This window comes from Oratosquilla oratoria, chromosome 6 (assembly GCF_046742065.1).
Source record: "Oratosquilla oratoria isolate Oo_2021 chromosome 6, ASM4674206v1, whole genome shotgun sequence".
Classification (NCBI taxonomy): domain Eukaryota; kingdom Metazoa; phylum Arthropoda; class Malacostraca; order Stomatopoda; family Squillidae; genus Oratosquilla; species Oratosquilla oratoria.
The window spans coordinates 41,406,041-41,425,858 of NC_134782.1; the positions used below are offsets into that span (position 1 = coordinate 41,406,041).

At 37.8% G+C, this 19,818-nt stretch overlaps 1 protein-coding gene across 2 annotated transcripts in view; it reads right to left on the reverse strand.

Annotated features, from left to right (window-relative positions):
* Positions 1-316: 316 nt before the first annotated feature.
* The window catches only part of Herc4 (HECT and RLD domain containing E3 ubiquitin ligase 4), a 53,076-nt gene continuing 33,574 nt past the window's right edge, over positions 317-19,818 (reverse strand). For both annotated transcript variants that reach the window (XM_076186825.1, XM_076186824.1), the window contains 5 exons: positions 9,693-9,825; positions 8,727-8,876; positions 7,707-7,905; positions 5,582-5,713; positions 317-4,881 (listed from right to left, as the gene is read on the reverse strand). In XM_076186825.1, the coding sequence (XP_076042940.1) occupies positions 4,720-4,881; positions 5,582-5,713; positions 7,707-7,905; positions 8,727-8,876; positions 9,693-9,825 (776 nt within the window). In that variant the 3' untranslated portion in view covers positions 317-4,719. The remainder of the gene's footprint in view (positions 4,882-5,581; positions 5,714-7,706; positions 7,906-8,726; positions 8,877-9,692; positions 9,826-19,818) is intronic.

A 19,818-nucleotide genomic window follows, 5' to 3' on the forward strand; every position in this document is an offset into this window, starting at 1 on the left:
TATTTTCCTCCTTTTTCAAGTCATATGACATTTCTGGGAGAGTGAGGTAACCAGACTATATCAAAGGCCCATTCCTCTTTATAAGCTGGGTGGCCAAATCAAAGTACACCCCCACTACCTTGACATGGAAACCCATTTAGCCAGACGAATTTTTACCTTATCTTTCCATTTTCCTCGTTCCTGCTTCAACCATTGGACAAATACACAAGCTTCAATCAATTGAATCTTCTCCGATTCAGTCAACCAAGAGCATTTTCATATGTAATATATTTTTCTTGAATTGCACTAAAAAGACAATTTCAAGGGAAACATAAAATCCACAATAAGATTTATTTGTAATATTTCTAAATGTTACAATGCCACCTTTAAAAAATTTGCATAATCTGGCATTATATTTAACATTCGAGCATTTACCAGTTTCAGAAAACAAACCATGACCAGTCCGCATGAGTTATTTCACTGCAAAAGGAAAATTTTTGAAAAAAAATACAACCAAGAATACATCCTTGTAAGGAATACATTTCTACAACAAGAAAATTAAATCATGATGAAAATTGGTGATATATGTCTAATCACAGTTAGAAGCAGTTCTTTTACCTACTCACCTATTATGCCCACACACCTTTGCTTACCCACCATATTGCCTCATCAAAACAGTGCATTTCATAGGCAGTCTTGAAAAGTTTGATTAAATGTGTGTGAATGAGCATTAACCTACTTGTGATTTACATCAGTCACTGAGAATGTCCAGAGAGAGTAAAATAGAAAAAGGAAGAGAAAGAGATACACCATCCAGCCCTCTCTCTTGAAGTACATCTACTGCTTCAAGTTCAATACATATGATCGCCCAGTTCTGAAACTAAAGTGATTGTCTACCAAAATGTTCTATTATTTCAAAATATTCTACCCACCTGTCTTTCACAATCCTCCTACTCAATGCTGATCAGACAGTCTGGAATTCAAGTAAGTCTTCTTCATTCCTTTCTCCTTTATAGACTGGTACCACATTGACCCTTCACCAATCCTGTGACATTATTCCTTCTTCAAATGAATCCAATTTGGCTGTACATCTTGTCGTCTCCCAATTCTTTTCTGTATTTTTGAAGACCCAGGGAGTTTTCTCACATCTAGCACCTTTAGTAATTTATATATTTCCCTCATTTCTATTTATTTCTTTTTTTCTATCCATTTTATCCTCTCCCTTTTCATTCACAATCTCATTTTCCTCAGTAAAAACTTATTGAAAATTTTTATTCCTCATTTCAATTTGTGTTGATGCATATTTATGTATCTATTTTAAGTTTAGTGATTCCTTTCCTATGTCTACTTCTTTCTTACTACTACTAAAAGCCAGTGACAAAGAAATGGCCACACACTAACACAACACAGACACAGTCTAACATTTCTTCCCTCAGAGATCTATGGGAATGTCTGACAACCATTGCAGGCCATTGGGGTTTCAGATTTCCAAATAAATGTCAGATTTTCATGCATTTATAACTTATTTTTGTGTATTCTTGTTCTACTATTTCTTTTCTTTCTCCATTTTTTCTTGCCACATCTCATATTTTGCTGTTTCACAACTTCTGTTGTACTTTTTTTTTCACTAACCCTTGGCAGAAAATTTTCCAAACCTGAGTAGTAGAATTTTTGGAAAGTTTCCAGTTTTTCCATTTATTCTCAGTTGGTGGATTTCCTCCAATCTTCAAAGATCAATCAATGTGTTACTCCAGGTCTCTCTTGCAGAAGACTCATGACCCCAAGGTAACCAGCCACAGCCACTGGTTCAGCCCATAAGTCACTCAGAGAGGAGATTTTGTGTTGTAGTCTGGACATGATGAGAGTAGGGCAGTGCAGAATAAGGTGCTCAGTGTCTTTCATGTGGTGGCTGCATCTGGGGCAGTTGGAGTCTGTGGCCAGGCCAAGTCTTTGTTAAATATGTTAGCAGGGTACATACATGTCTTGGAGGTAATTCCTCAGTCCAACTGATGCCAGGGGTAATTTTCTCACACATGTAAAATATGTTTTCCAAGAGTTGTATCTGGCATGTATATATAATCAATTTCTTGTTTTCTTCTATCAAATGAAATTTTAGTACTACACAATTACTTTTTTCTATAAGATAAAGTGTTGAAGGGACCTATGTTAGGTACATGTGAGTGATAATCCTGAAAGATTAATGTTAGAAAGTCTTATCTCTCTGCCATCCATCTTCAAAACCCATTGAAACCCTTACCTCCGTTTAGAAGTGCAGCCCCTTGTGCTTATTACTTGGTCTCTAGACCAGACCCAAGATCTCTGTCAAGTTCCCTGTACTTCCTCCACCTTTCCAAATAAGGAGAGCCAACAACCAGCAACTGGTCCTCTCCTCCTACAACTATAAGCCAGTGAAACAGAAACTGCCCTATACTAATAAATCACAGACAACACACCAAAGATTCTTCCCAGGAAGATCTAAGGGAGAACTAGAGGACTGCTGCCACCCACTTTGATACTGCAGGTTTCCAGTCAGTCAAACTTATGACAACAATTGCACACTTATGTACTTTAATTAGTTAACTATACTGTATCAGGTTCTTGGTAAACAATGAATCTCTTCTATCTGGCGTGTCATATCCTCTTGACCTTGTCATACCTTTGACCCACTGGGGCACTGCATTTTCTGTCTACCTATATACCAAGGGCTTTTTCCCCTTATAAGGAAGGAAACCAAGTCAAAAGGCTAGTACCCACTCCCATCCACCACCATTTCCTCCTCATCTTAGTACCTCATGTATGACAGGTCATCCCTGTATCCCACCCACTGCCCTGGGTCAGAAGCAATGCAGCACGACACAATATAATTTGATTGCATTTTCCATTACTATATATTCACACAGCATACCCCAAAGTCACTACTTTCATGCGCTTCCCACTTTGGTCAATCATGAAAGAGGCTGGGACAGGCCATGGTTCTGAAGTGAAATTTGAATGGACAATGTAGTATACACACATGCCACTGCATGTACAAGGTCCTTCTGAATCTATTTCATAATAACATTTAATCCATTCATGCATCCTCTCTCTGACAGAGCAAACTCCTACATTCAAAATAATGAAAATCGTTGCCTTAAGTTTCACTGGCTACCTGCAGCCCCACAGTGGTTGGCAATAGTCACTGGGCCCTCCAATAGATCTCTGGGAATCCATCAATCCACTGTCCCAGGTCTCTGAGATAAAACACTGGACTGTTGGTTGTTTTAGTGTGGGACAATTACTATGTCACCAGCTAACAGAAGGGAATCAGTCAGAAGTTGTTACCTTTCCTCACAAGAAAATGTAGAGGTACTGTTAAAATTGACAGATTATTGGTTCAGTCTAGAAACTGAGTATCAGCCCTCTGGTGCCGTACCTCTACATATTGGTGATGTTGACGGCTTCTATAGATGACTGGCAAGGAGCTGATTCTCTCCAACATACGTCTTGCAAAATCACAATTTAAAAGTACCCATCATTGGCTCCAGTATATTTTCATACTACAAGCATATTATGAACCCTCATAAATCCCTGTGTAAAAGTGCAGGTCTCCAGAAGTACACTTCACCAGACATATTGTATTCGTGTCTGCATGTTACCAGTGCTGTTCAAGCTGTGAAAATATGTATGGGCATGCATCACCTTTTGTACTGCCTATTGGTATGTTCTTTGTACTGTGTGTCGACCACAGCAAAATCTGCTTTAGTATACTCCATCTGTCTTGATTATATCTGGGCCACTAGTGTAATGGAAGTTGGCCAAAGATCTTGTTTAGTTCCAAACCAACCAGAACTCTGTTTCAGAGTACTGTAAATATGTTTGCTCATGTTGGTGTGCTGATGCAGAGGTGGTGGGATGGTGTTACATAATGTTCTGTTATAACGTTCTGGAGTCTGTTGAATATGTTTATGTGTTGGTGGGTGGTCTCTCATGTAATGGGATGGGTGTTGTGGGTTTTGTTGATATATGCTATGTACTGTATTTCATGCACATCAAAGTGTTTGATTTCATTACACAATATTCACAAGAACCAACAACAAGCAGCAGCAAATGGTGGTCCTGGAAAACAGACATCAGGTAGAATCATCTCTTTAGCAGCTACCTTCAAAACCCATCAACACGTTCACCTCTATTTAGAGGTGCTGAGCACTAGTCTCTACACCTGACCCAAGATCTCTTTTTATTAACTTCAACTATATTTCCTCCACCTTTACATGTGAGTAGAACTGAGAACTGGTGGCTGCTCCCCTTCTCCTACGGACCAGTGACACAGAATCTCACTTCAATGCAACACAGACTTTCTTCCTAGGGAGATCTATGGGAGGGCCCAAGGACCACTGACAGCCACTGTGGGGCTGTGAGTTTTCCAGTCAATGAGGCTCAAAGTGACTATCAGTTATAAATATTTACATACAATCTTTCACACTTGATTATGATATGATGTAATGGAGAATGAAAGTTTTCAAGCGCAGCACAAACATCATATTTGTTACTCCACTCACAACTTCTAGTAAACTTTTGATCATTCCAGATAAAAAAAAAAAAAACTCTTGAATTAACAAAAATATCTAAATTAGGAAAACATATATCTATTGAAGACACATAAAACCAGTTAAATGAGCTACATCAGGCAAATTATGGTCAACACATGAGCAGACATGAAGTTGGAGGGTCATTCTGTTATGCCGTTCTGTTATGCATCATTTACACCAGACCAAATCCTTCTGCCTGTTGAATTGCCTGCAACAGTTTGTAGCGCAGTTTCTCCTTGGTATTATACTTGGGTAGATCTAGCTGTGCAACACATGTGTGGGCTACTGGAAGATAATTGGTGTCTGCAGTAGGCTGTATTACCAACTTGATAGTCTAAAAATAGAGAAAGTTAAATGTTAAGGAAGAAAAGTGTGGAAAAAAATTGGATACAGGCATAACCCATCACCCACAAGAAGCTAAGACAAAAGGGACAACAAATGAATATTAGATGGGTGAAGGGCAGGTGTATGCCATGGCTGGGCCACTCCCTTTATATGGGATAGGTGGCCTTTTGATATATCATCATGTATCTACTCTTTTGTGGTTGGGACACAGGGAAGTTTCTGTCACTCCATGGGGGGAGGGATGAGAGGAAGAAAGAAAGAAAGAAAGAAAGAAAGAAAGAAAGAGAAAGAGAAAGAGAGAGAGAGATAGAGAGAGAGATAGAGAGAGGGAGGGAGATAGAGAGATTGAGATTGAAAGAGAGATTGAGATTGAAAGAGAGATTGAGATTGAAAGAGAGATTGAGATTGAAAGAGAGATTGAGATTGAGAGAGAGAGAGAGAGAGAGAGAGAGATAGAGAGAGGGAGAGAGATTGAAAGAGAGATTGAGATTGAAAGAGAGATTGAGATTGAAAGAGAGATTGAGATTGAGAGAGAGAGAGAGAGAGTGAGAGAGAGAGAGAGAGAGAGAGAGAGAGAGAGAGAGAGAGAGAGAGAGAGAGAGAGAGAGAGAAGAATAAGAAAATCAGCTACTCACCCTATCAGCCCTAAAGAAATTCGAAGATTCCTTTAAGAAAACAAAAATACTTACTTTCATGCCAAGGATGGGGATTCTGTCCGTTCCAGTAAGGAATAAAAGAAACTGTTTCTTCTGGAACAAATTCAGGTCATGGAAAACCTCCCAGAACAATTTGATGGTGGCATGATCAGCATAATACTCCCCCTGGAAAGCATAAATGGAAAAAAAAAAAAAATATATATATATATATATATATATATATATATATATATATATATATATATAAATTAATGCTTCAGTACAGTATCTCAGTACCTATCTGCTACTAATATTTCAGTACCAGTTAAAAACATAAAATCATATTTCACAACCATTCTCCTCTTCACACATAAAGACATGTTTACATTTTCATCTAGTATGGTATTCAACATTTCTATGAATACTTTTTTTATATGTTTTAGCTGGTGATAGTTCATACACAAAAATGAATCAACATTTTTAACTCCAAATCAATCAATCCATTGTCTATGGTCTCTTGCAGAAGACTTGTGGGTTCCACTTTAACTCCAACATCATTATCATGAATTCTTTTTTATCTGTAATTAAGTGGTGATTGTGAGGAGCACATGCACAAAGGTATGGAGCTGTGACTCAAGTCATCACCTTTGCCCTATGTGGTGGAAATCAAAGAGAAGTGTGGGGCTAGAACCCAAAACTATGAGGATGTGAGACCCAAGTTCCCAATTAAGCCACAAAGATAAGAACTGTTATTGTAAACCAACATATGATAAAAATCCTCATACTTTAAAAACAGAAAAGGGACATGACTCGGTGGCATGGTTGGTGGAGTCCCTGTCTGTCACTATGGTGGTCCGGGTTGGAATCCTGCCCAAGGCTGAAATAATTTCAGCATCGCTGCACTTCGAGTTGTTACTCCAACTCTCGTGGGCGGGGAGTTTGGGGTGTATGTGCATGTAAGGTCACAGCATTACCCACAGATTGGTCATATGAGCTCTGAGCTCTCTTCCAAAAGGGAAATAGCTGTCTATCATGAGTCCAACACGTGATCCAAAGACCATGGCGAATCCCATACACACGACTCGACTTTGCAGTGGCAGCGTTTGTGGCCACCAATACAGTGGCCCAATTTCAAATCCCGCCCAGGGCTGAAATAATTTCGGTATTGCTGCACTGGAAGTCATTACTCCAACTCTCGTGGGCAGGGAATTGTGGGTGTGTATGTGTGTAAGGTCAGAGCATTACCCATAGACTGGTCATTTATGAGGTCTGAGCTCTCTTCCAGGAGGGAAATAGCTGTCAATCACGAGTCCAACATGTGATCCAAGACCATGGTGAATCACACTGTGTGGCACTGGGTCTGCCAACTTTGAAAGATTGAAAATAATGAAGCGATATGATTACAGTTATCAGGTCACTAAAGAGGATAGATTGCATTGACAGAAGAGATCTGATTAAAGATGGAAGGGCTCTAAAAGGTCATAGGAGGAAATCAAGAAAGACCACATGTCTAATGGAAGACACAGTTTCCCATATAGATGCATAATTACATGGAATTGCTTAGGTGATATAGCCCAATCTCAAACAATACACGAGTTTAATTCTAAATATAATTGGAAATCAATGATAGATTAAGTTGGAATTGTACATGAATTTGAGGCTAAGTACGATAAAAAAAAATTGGAGAATAAAAGACAGGACTCAATGAGCTTTGCTCCTTTCCTGTATACTACAATTAGGTAAATACATACACACATGTGACATGGCCCAAGCTCAAACAATACATGAATTAAAATCTAATTATGATAATTGGAAATCAAGGATATAGGTTAAGTTGGAACTATATATGAATTTGAGGCTAGGTAGGATAAATTGGAGAGTAGGTGACAGGACCCAATGATCATTACTCCTTTCTTGTATACTACAATTAGGTAAATACACACACACACACACTGGATGTGGAGAGACACGAAAACGGGTCACTAAGAGCATAGCCCTCATCCCGTAAAATGAAACTCAGTAAATACACACAGAAGAGGTGTATTCATTCTATTTCTTCATTATTCTCTTCTCTACCACACAATGATTTATTATTTTAACATCAATATGAGGCATTTACATTTCACTAAAACAACTCACCAGTCACCTCATATTTTCTCCTAAAACAATTTATGCTCACCTTGTACTCTGTATTTTGTTGGAATTCTTTCCAGTCATAATCCTCATTACCCGTAACAAGAGCCATCAGTTCCAGAGGAAAGAAGAGCTTGACTATCTCGCTACCACATACACGGTGGAATCCATCATGGAACTTCCGGTATTGCTTCTCAATACTTTTGTTTAATTTATAGTCCACATAAAGATCTGCATATTCCTGCCTAATAAAGAGTAAAAATAAGAAGGGCTTCTTCAGTGAATAAAAAATTAATTCTGACTTAATTTGAAAAATATCTGTCAATATACAAATCTACACACTATGGCTGGGAAAGGTGAGTCTCCCATGACTTAGAAAAAAATAAAATAAAATAAAATAAATGAATAAGAATATATAAATAAAAATAAAATAATAATAACAATAATAAAAATAACATTAATAATAATAAATCAATCAATCAAATAATCTACCTATCTATATACCAAGGCCTCTCTTTGTATGGGAGATAGCCAGTCAAGGCACGTACCCACTCCCACCCCCCCACCCACCCGTTTTTTCTCTCTCATTTTAACTCATCATAGATGAAGGGTCATCCCTGTCTCCTGCCCACTGCCTGGGTCAGAAGAAATGCAGTAAGACACAACACATCCACAAGAGGGCCACTTCACTTACTCAGCAACCCCCACCCTCCTCGTCCCCTCACACAGAAAATAGAGATGACAGGGAGAGACCCCTTCAGGCTGCATCAAAACATCATCCATACACAACAATTCTCCATTTACCCTTATCCCCTGCCTTCTCCCTTCTTTGTTCAACAGACATTCCCCTCTTGTTCAAAGCCCCTTTCACCCCATCCCTCCATCTCATCCTCAGGTGTCCCCTCAAGATCATTCCATCCACCTCTACTTGCTACACATCTTCCCCCCTCCCCCATCCTCCACTAAAGAAAAAATAAATAAAATTATATATATAATAAAAATAAATAAATAAAATAAAACAAAATATGGGGGACAAATAGGTAGGGTGAAAACAAAATCAACACACCTATTTTCAGTTGTGACTGGGCAATTCTCACCATTCTTCTTCAGTTCAATGACTTTACTCTGCCCAAAGAAATCTTGTGTGACAGTGAAATTAAGGCAAAATACATCTTCCAAATCAGCACCATCATAGTCAAGAAGCTCTTGGATACCTCTGGGGAAGATCAAATAGATTTCAATCACTAATCCTCTGCATGGCATACTGATTGTGTAAGTTTTATACAGTCATACTTTAGGGACTTCAGTGACACTATTATTAATCGATCATGCAATATTCTTTTATCACAAGAAATTAATTAAAGAATATTCATTTACAGCATGTAAACAAACTTCACTACCTGACCCCTCCCATCTCAGTACTTTATGGACAAAGGGTCATCCTGTCTCTGTCCACACTACTTGAGTCAAAAGCAGTGAAAGAAGCACATACACAATTGGACAAACTTAGATTTAACCCCTTCCATATGGTGACGCCTACATAGGCGTCATGAGGAGCAAGTGGGTACGTGAGGATGCCGATGTCGGCATCTTGATTATATTGTAGTTGTACCTGCGTGACCCCCATACTCTGTAAACTGGCTTCATCATATTTTCTAGTTATCAAAATTCACGGGTGAAAGAGAGAATGTATTATGACGCAACATCGCACGTCTGGCAGCTAATGCCACCCGCGAGATTTTGGCCCGGAGTGAAGGGGTTAAGAAAGAAATATGGAAGAACTAATTTACCAACTGAGTGGTTAACAAATGGAATAAACTTAGTAATTATGTAGTGAGGACTGAAACAATTGCTTAAGAGAATACTAGATAATTTTATGGATTAAAATGACAAGTGGTAAGGGAGATGGAACTCCCTAGTGTAGGCCTTTTGGTCTCTTGAAGTCTCCTCCATTCTTATGTTCTTGAAAGGTCAATACACTGCTTTATATTCTAAATAGTTGAAATCCTAAAGGAAAGAAAACATGACTAACCTTGCAACATGGGGATCCATTTCTCCCAGGTCATCAAGGCATACAGACTCACCTAAAAGCTTCTTGTAAAGAGCTAAGGGGAAGGGAAGGTTGATGATGGTTGTATTGTAGATAGCAAGTCCACATATTATGCCTGCAAAATTAAAAAGTATTCTCATTAATGATTTGGTTTAATGTCGCAAAAATCCCCCTATCAGGATGAATACAATTTTCCCTGACCACTTCCCCCTTGAAATGGGTGTGATGAAATGGGTAGGAGTAGATTTATGCCTTTGACTTTGGCTACCTCCCTTGTATGGGGGAAAAAGCCCTTGGTATATGTATGTACTTCCCCCCCTTTCTTGTTCTCACATAATTATGAAAAATAAATTATTTTATAATGGTCATATTACATACATATATAACTCTTCCTCCTTATAATAATGGGAGATGGACACATCAAAGTATACCCATCCAAAACCCATCCCACATCCATTGGTTGTCCCTACACAACATAATAACACAATAAGTTACAAAAGTATAGGTTAATAATGTGAACCTTTAAATATCTACAAACAAGACATACTATTGACCCAATTCATTCTAGACAAATCCAAGCACCAGTCTATGACACTGTATGTTCAGGCACATCTAACTTTACAACTCTCACTACAAAAACTGATTGTGACTATGCATGAATATTAACCCTTGAAACTTCCATGACTTTAAAGATTTTCTTCTGGATAATGCCAGATAACTTTATTCAGGATGCTACAAGGTTACAAGTCTTGATTAACTCTTTAAGCACCATTGATGGTAGTGAAGGTGTTGAGGGGGGAAGGGGGTATTCATGGATTTATGAAAAGCAGATACAAATATATATACATATATATATATATATATATATATATATATATATATATATATATATATATATATATATATATATATATATATACATATGTGTGTGTGTGTGTCGGACTGACAGTGAAGATTGGAACTCCGGAAAAAATGCAATTTTCGTGGATTTCAGTGAGGGAGTACCTGTGTTGTATTAGTAGAGAAGGAGAAAGCTTGTGGTGTAGTAGGCAGGTGAAGAAAATGGAGAAGTGGAGACATTATTGAGGAAAATGGAAGAAAATGAGGAAGTGGACAAACGGGCCCCGGACGTCAGAAGGGGTGTCAACAAAAGGTGTGCAGATGACACAGACGAGGTTGAACAGGTGAACAGAGGTATTAAAAGTAGAAATATAGATAATAGCAGCTCAATGGAAAGAGGAAATAATTACTTCTACGGCTTCAATGAGGGGGGAGATGACCTCCCCAGACTAGTAAGTCTAGAGGAGAGACTAAAACAAATGAACGAAACATGGGAGGTTAGGTTTAACCAACTAACACAAGTTACACAAAGAGTTGATAAACTGGAAGAACTAAAGAAGGAGAATCAAAACCTAACTAAAGAAATAGAAGAATTAAAAAGACAGTTAAGAAGCAAAGGATGAGAATGAGGAATTAAAGAGGAATAATAAAGAGAATAAAGAGTCCATAGCAAAAGATGTAAGTGGTTGGAAAAAAGTCCAAGAGAATACCAAAACTGAATTTAGAGATATAGTGAAACAAAAGCTGAATGAACAAACTAAGGACACAGTTATTAAAGTGATGAGAGAAGGAGAATATAGTAAGAGACTTAGCAGATAAAAAGAAATATATAATTATATTAGGAATGGAAGAGAAGCATAATCCAAATAGGACTACAAGAGTAAAGCAGAAGGAAAAGTAAACAAGGTATCAAAAGTAGTTCAAGAAGATGAACAAGAAATAGGGTAAAAAACTGAAGAAATAGACTATGGAAGTACAACATTGACATGACCAGGCCAACTAAGGTTAAATTCAGGTCACAAACGACAGCAGAGAATATCTTAGCAAAAACAGGGAAACCGGCAAAAAGTGACTAGTATAAACAGGTATGAATAAAAAGAGAGATGAATAAAGAGGAAAGACAGGAAGCAAAAACAAAAAGAATAGAAGCTAAGGAAAAAAACAAGAACAGAACAGTCAGAAAAAGAGAAATTCTATTGGAGAATAGTGGATATGAAAGTGAGGAAATGGTTCATAGAGAAAAACGGAAGGAAAACAGAAAACACAATGAAGGTAACAGAAAATTAAAAGAGTCTTTCATAAATATAGATGGCTTCACAACAGGATTGAATGAACTCAATGATTACCTGAAAGAAAAAGAACTGAACATAATTGGAATTGTACAAAATTGAAAGGTCCATTACCACCCAACAGTGTAAGACATGGTGCATATAATTATTGGATTAGAAACAGAGAGGTAAAACAAGGGGGTGGAGTTATGTTCCTGACTAAGGATATAGATGTGAGGAATGTCACATATGGAAAGAATAGAGTAGAGATGATTATGATGGAAATAGAGGACAGGGACAAGAAGAGCAGGAAGTTTGTGGTAAAATATGTGCCTCCTAAAACGGCTTTGTGGGAAGAGAGAGAACACAAAAATATGTTATAAGACACAAGGATAACACTAAATAAGATAATGGAAGATGGAGGATGAATAGTTATAATGGGGGACTTTAATTGTAATGAAATCTACTGGGAAGAGATGACAGTGAAGGGTGGAGACAACCTATGGGGAAATGTACTACTTGATATGATTACACTGGGTAACAGCCAAAAAATCGTCAGGGGTTTCTCAGCTGATTTAGACTAATTTTGGTGTTCTGAGTCCGAATATCACATTGGTTTTGCTCAATCAGGTCAACTTTTTGAGATACAGCCATAGGCCTACCTGACGAGCTATACATATGATAATTTGAAGGGTTTTGAGTTCAATCCTATTTTTCTTGAAGAATATAGCGCATTATTCATATATAAATGGTTGCTTCTGGTGTGTTTCTGTTTGAAATTGACTAATTGACTTATTTCTTTCTTTTCAGGGTATTGATATGGCTTCGGCACGACGGTCATGCAGGAATAATCCTGACATTTTCTGCTACATTTGCGGAGAATACACGCTGTCAATGCACAGGAAGAGCATCACAAGCTTTGTGAAGCGCGCATACCAGGCTTACTTTCAAGTCAAGCTGGGTGACCAAGATAAGTCCTGGGCACCGCATACGGTGTGCATGACGTGTGTGGAATACCTCCGGCGGTGGACGAAGGGCACGAAAACTTCACTGAAGTTTGGGATTCCGATGGTTTGGAGGGAGCCGTCTGACCATGAATCGGATTGTTACTTCTGTGCCATCAATACTACTGGCATCAACCGGAAGAATCGGAGCAGCCTCCAGTACTCCGACCTTCCATCTGCCCGCCGTCCAGTTGCTCACTGCGAAGAACTTCCTGTACCAGCGTGCAGAGAGCTTCCTGACAGCGACGACGAGGCCACCACTGCATATGAGGGAGGAGATACAGAAGAAGAGTATGAAACACAAGATGGTCCGCAGCCCTTTTCACAATGTGAGCTTAATGATCTGGTTCGGGATCTCAGCTTGTCGAAGACTTCCGCCGAGCTGTTGGCCTCCAGACTCAAAGAGAAAAATCTACTCGGCGAGGACGCGCGTATCACGTTCTTTCGTAGAAGGCATCAGGACTACATGGGCTACTTCTGCCAGGAGGAAGACCTCGTGTACTGCCGAGATGTCGCCGGTCTTCTTGTTAAACTCGGCGCTCCTCAATATGATCCGAGAGATTGGCGACTCTTCATAGACAGTAGCAAGCGCTCTTTGAAGAGTGTGCTCATCCACAACGGGAACGAGTTCGCCTCAATTCCTCTTGCGCACTCCACAACTCTCAAAGAGAAATATGAAGCAGTCAAGTATGTGCTCGACAAAATCCAATATGAGCAGCACCAATGGCTCATCTGCGTTGACCTTAAGATGGTGAACTTTCTACTTGGTCAGCAGTCCGGGTACACAAAGTACCCATGCTTTATATGTAAGTGGGACAGTCGAGACAGAGCCCAGCACTATGTGAGTGGCCGGCGCGAGAGCAGTTAGTACCTGGGGCGAGCAACATCATAAACGAACCTCTTGTTGACCGGGAAAAGATTTTGTTCCCACCGCTTCACATCAAGCTTGGGTTAATGAAACAGTTCACGCACGCTCTGGACAAGGATGGGAGGTGCTTCAACTACCTGTGGCGAGCCTTCCCTGGAGTGACCATTGAGAAGCTGAAGGCCGGCATTTTCGATGGCCCACAGATACGGCAGCTCATCAAGGACACAGAGTTCGAAAACTCCATGAACACGCTAGAGTGCGCCGCCTGGAGGTCGTTTGTGCAGGTGGTGAACAACTTCCTGGGGAACAAGAAGGCAGCAAACCACGCCACACTCATCAACAGCACGATAAAGAACTTCCAAAACCTCGGGTGTTTGATGAGTATAAAGATGCATTTCCTGTTCTCACACATGGAGAAGTTTCCTGAAAACCTTGGTGCGGTCAGCGACGAGCAGGGAGAAAGGTTCCATCAGGACATGCGTCAAATGAAGGAGAGGTACCAGGGGAGGTGGGACGCAGTCATGCTCGCGGACTACTGCTGGTCGCTGAAGAGAGACAACCCAGCAGCTGCTCACACACGGAATTCAAGGAAATGGCGATTTACGCCGTGAACTCCGAACTTTTGTGTCACGTAACGCTCATGTACATGTATTAAGCTTATCAAATGTAATCGAGTATATAAAAAATGAATGAATTTGGATACGTTGACTTTTATTTCCCCAGGAAAACGAAAAAACCGAATTTTTATGATCCGCAGAAATTGGGTTTTTGGACGAAAAATTGTTTTTTTCTTAAATGTCTGTAGCGAACAATCCTGACCTGATTGAGAAAAACCAAGGGCATTTTCGGACTCAGAGCATCACAATTAGTCTAATTCCGCTGGAAAACCCTGGACGATTTAAAAAAAAAAAAAAAAAAATTGTTACCCAGTGTTATAGAACATACAATGACGCAATGGATACAAGAGAATACTAGGTATAGAAATGAGGAAGAACCATCGAGACTGAACCTAATAATCACATCAGAAACTGAAATGGTGGACAAGATTGAATATAAGATGCCAATAAGTAAAAGTGACCACATATTGGTTGAACTGGAACTAAATGAGGAAAATACATAGAAAAAAACAAACAATACAGAAATGGAAGATTGATGTATGGATTTTTTTTTTTTTTTTTTTTTTTTTATAAAATAAGAGAATTCTTTCAAAAAGCAGATTGGGAAAGGATACACAAGGAGGAAACAACAGTAGAAGAGAAATGGAATATTTTGACAAAAATTTATAAAGGAGTGGAAAAGTATGTTCCAAGACAAAAACAAGAAAAAAAGATATGTAAAGTGTTGGTACAACAAAAGATGTAGGGAGTTAAAAGACAAAAGGGATAAAGCTTGGATAAAATTGAAGAAAGACAAAAGACCTGAAAAATGGAAAATATATACTAGTTATAGAAATCAATATGTACAAGTGCACAGAAAAAAGAGAAAATATGAAAAGGATGTAATAGAAAAATGTAAAGATCATCCAAAACTATTTTACAGATTTGTAAACAACAAACTGAAAAACAAACAAGAATTAATGAAACTACGACAAGGAGTTGAATACACAGAGGAAATAGAGATGGCAGAAATTATGAACAAACATTTTAAATCAGTGTTTACGAGGGAGAATATACAACTTAGAGATGTCAAGTGGGAGGAGAAAGTCCCCCTATGAAAGAGATAGAAGTAACAAGGAAAGAAATAATGAATCACTTGAGTATCTCAATGTCAGAAAATCGCATGAACCAGATGAAATGGCAAACTGGATTTTGAGAGAATGCAGGAAAGATCTAACAAATAAAATAGTCTAATAAGCAGTTCACTGAAAGAAGGAAAAGTTCCACAAGAAGGGAAAAGAGCAAATATAGTACCAATATATAAAGGGGGAAACAAGGAAGACCCCACTAACTATAGACCAGTCTCTCTTACAAGTACGGTAGCAAAAAATTGTGAAACAATTATCAAAATTAGATGGGTAAGGCATTTGGAAAAATGCAATGCACTAAATCCAAGGCAATTTGGATTTAGACAAGGACAATCATGCATCACAAACTTGATGTGTTTCTATTCAAGACTAATAGATATAATACAGGAAAGAGATGGATGGGCTGATTGAGCATTTCTAGACCTGAAAAAAAGCTATTGATAAGGTACCACATAAGAAGTTGCTAAAGAAATTAGAAACTGCAGGAGGAATACAGGGCAAACTGCTGAAGTGGATGGAAGACTTCTTGCATGAAAGAAAAATGAGAGTGGTGATAAGAGACAAACATTCTAATTGGGATGAAGTGATTAGTGGAGTTCCACAAGAAACAGTTTTGGCCTCAATAATGTTTGCTATATATATTAATGATATGGATAAAGGAATTGAAAGTTATATGAGCTTCTTTGTGGATGATGCAAAATTGTTGAAAAAAGTGAACACTGTAGAAGATTGTGAATTGCTGCAGAAAAATCTCAATAAAGTATGGGAATGGAGTAGGAGGTGGGAGATGGAGTTCAATATTAAGAAGTGTAGTATAATGGAATTTGGAAGAAGAAAAAAAAGAATAATGGGATCATATAAATTGGGAGAGGATGAAATTAAAAAAGAAGAAAATGAGATGGACCTGGGAGTCATTATTATAATATGTCCCCTGAGAAACATATAAACAACATTTTTGGAGAAATTTATAATTCAATAAGAACAATCAAAGTGGCATTTACATACCTGGATGAAGAAATGGTGAAGAAAATACTAGTCACTTTGATAAGACCAAGATTGGAATATGCAGCGACGATGTGGTCACCAAGTACAAAAAAATGTATAACAAAACTTGAAAGAATACAAAGAGCAATTACGAAATTGGCACCAACACACTCAGAACTATCATATGAGGGGAGACTGGCAAAACTTGAGCTACAGACATTAGAGCAAAGAAGAGAGACTTGATAACTATTTATAGAATCATGAAAGGCATAAAAATTATTGATAGAGAAGATCTAATAAAATGGGATAGTAGAGATACAAGAGGACACATAAAGAAAATCAAGAAAGACAGTTATAAAAAACCTGAAAAAGAACAGCTTTCCCCACAGGGTAATAGACGTTTGGAACAAGTTAGATGAAAATGTGGTGTGTGCAAAAACAATACATGAATTTAAAAACAGTCTAGATAAAACGAGATATGAAGATGGGACTCCACAAACATAGCTCCCCTTCCCGTAAAATACAACTAGGTAAATACACACATCAGCTACAACAGGAGGAATGTGTAGAGAGAGAAATTATTGAGTATACAGTGACAATGTGGATCAATTAATTTTGTTCACAACTTATTACACTTAATTCATCTATCAAATACACAATATATTTTTCTTTCACATATAATATTCACTACAATAATGGAACTAATTTAGATATATTGTGTGGTACATCATGGACTTGACTGTGAAAAAAAAATTATATATGAAAATAAATAAATAATTTGATAAACATACTGAAATCATACCAATAACTGGCTTCAGTCAGCAGAAACACTAATCACAACATAGTTACCTATCTACCTATCTATATACCAAAGGCTTTTCTTCCCCTTAATAGGGATGTAGCTGTTACCTATCTACCTATCTATATACCAAAGGCTTTTCTTCCCCTTAATAGGGATGTAGCTAAGTAAAAAATTAAGTACCCATTCCCAACAATTTCACTCTCACCCATTCCACTCCCATCCACCACCCAGTTACCATAAATTAAACAACAGACACCTTACAGACAACACAAAACAAAGCTTTGATATAATAACCAGACACACTAAAACCATTCGAATACAGTCTATACAAAGTCACAGAAACCAAAATCCTTCTCACAAAACATCACTCCAAAATGATAGGTACATAATTCTATGCAAGAGCTTTCAAACTGCACCCATCCTTTACATTTCACAAATACAAACAACTTAACATAAAAGAAACATAACCCTAATATCATACTACTCAACATCTACAACAACCTCCCACCTTCACAACACATCCATACAAAAACCATACACACTCACATCAAAACAAACATTCCAAGAGACTAAGACCAACTCACAAATGCTATACTCCACCACTCCCCCAAACATTAGCCTAACAGAGAAATCCTTCCTGAGCAAAAACCACACTGGTACAATAGTACAACAGGCCACCACCCAACACTGAAACAGTACATCATTCTCGCCAACAACACGATATATACTCTATAAAGGATTTGTAGGAAAACCCTGTTCCTGATCTGGGAGACAGAAATGCTAGGCCAGACAGTCTTGGGAGCAATAATAACAACAATACAAACATTGAACAAGCCTGGGCATGGATTCAAATTGTGCTAAGTGTAATTAACAAGCAGAAGACAAAAAAAACTAATACTACACAGCCCCACTCTTGCCCTACCCAAAGAACAATACACCCATCCTTAAATAACTTGTGTGCAAAATTGGTGGCTGCTGCTGATTATGTAGGAGCCATGGTTCTACTGGGAGACTGATTGATATTAGCCTTTGAATGGCAGTAATCAGCTCTGCCTACAGAGGGTATCAATACACTTCTGATAACTTCATTATAACCCACTTTGTTAATCAATTAACAAAAATAAATAAGAAAATAACATATCAAAATCAAAAGGAGTACAAGAAAAATTAATACAAAAAAGCTTAGCAATAAATATCTGCCAAATCATAAAAATGCTACACTAATAAAACAAATTCTATTTCATACTTCATATTATGTAAGCTCACTGGCCAAGCAGGTTAAAGCATCACTACTTGTAGCAGAGGTCAGGAGTGGAGATATTTCAAGTCCTGCCTGGCAACACACAAGTTTGTAGTCAGGGCATACTACATTAATGTCCCCGCAAGTAAACACCATCTTAGCCCTCTCTATGAGGAGTTTATGACATCAAACCAAATCAAACTGAATAATTCCTTACTACACCATATGCAAACATAAATATCATACATTCCATTATTAATAACATCAACAAAAAATTAAGCATAAGCAACTAATTCAAATAATTTCAAGATGCAAAATCAATGAGGTCTAAATAAAACCAAGTTAAAAAAAAAAATATATATATATAAAATAAATTAAATAAAAGATAAAAAGTCCTAGAGCGCATAACACACATCATCTTCTACTCCTGTACTTACAAGCATTACTGGTATTTCACTTCAATGCAGAGATCTAGATGGTGAAGAAGGAGAGGAAGAAGTGAAAAAAAAAAATAATGTTCTACAAACCTTTGGCTTTTAGAAAAGAACAGAAAAATATCCACATAGATCTTTCTAACATGTAAACATGACATGATAGAGTGACCCTTCACCACCAAGATGATGAAATAGAAGTGGTGGTTAAATGGGTCTTGTATGTAATGAGATGAAGTGTTTCAGAAATGTAGAGGTGAGGTAGAGCATGAAGGTAGAAAGAGCTGCCAGATAGGGCAGATCAAAGAATACCAGAGTTGGTTCCAAGTACATGTACTTGTACTTGGACTTAGGTACAGATTTATATGTACTTGTACTTTAAAAATTTAGTATTACTTGGACTTGTACTTAGACACAAAGTAATTGAAAAATACAAAGAACATTCAAGTACAAACAATTACATTGTATTTAATCAAGAGTTATACACTGTATGTAGATTCTAGCAAACTTTGTGATGATGCTATTGGGTACATTGAGTGTTATGATGCTCTAAAAAACAATGAAAGGATTTCTTTTATCACATAAAGTACTTGTACATAAGTACAATGACATGTACTTGGACTTAGACTTAACTAAAGTGCAAAATGACTGTACTTGTACTTGAAAAATATCCAGGTACAGGTACTTGGACTCAGACATAAGTACAGTTGCCTGTACTTGGACCCAACCATGAAGAATACTGAAATAGTTTGGGCATATGAAAAGAATGAGTGACAAAAAAATAGTGCAAAATATGGGAAGTGCAAGTGAATGGAGTGAATCTGAGAGGAAGACCAAGAATGAGTTTGATGGATAGAGTGATGGGGGTTTTGGATGTATGAGGAACGCCTGTTGAATAGGGAAGGAGGACTGAAAAATTGTATCAAT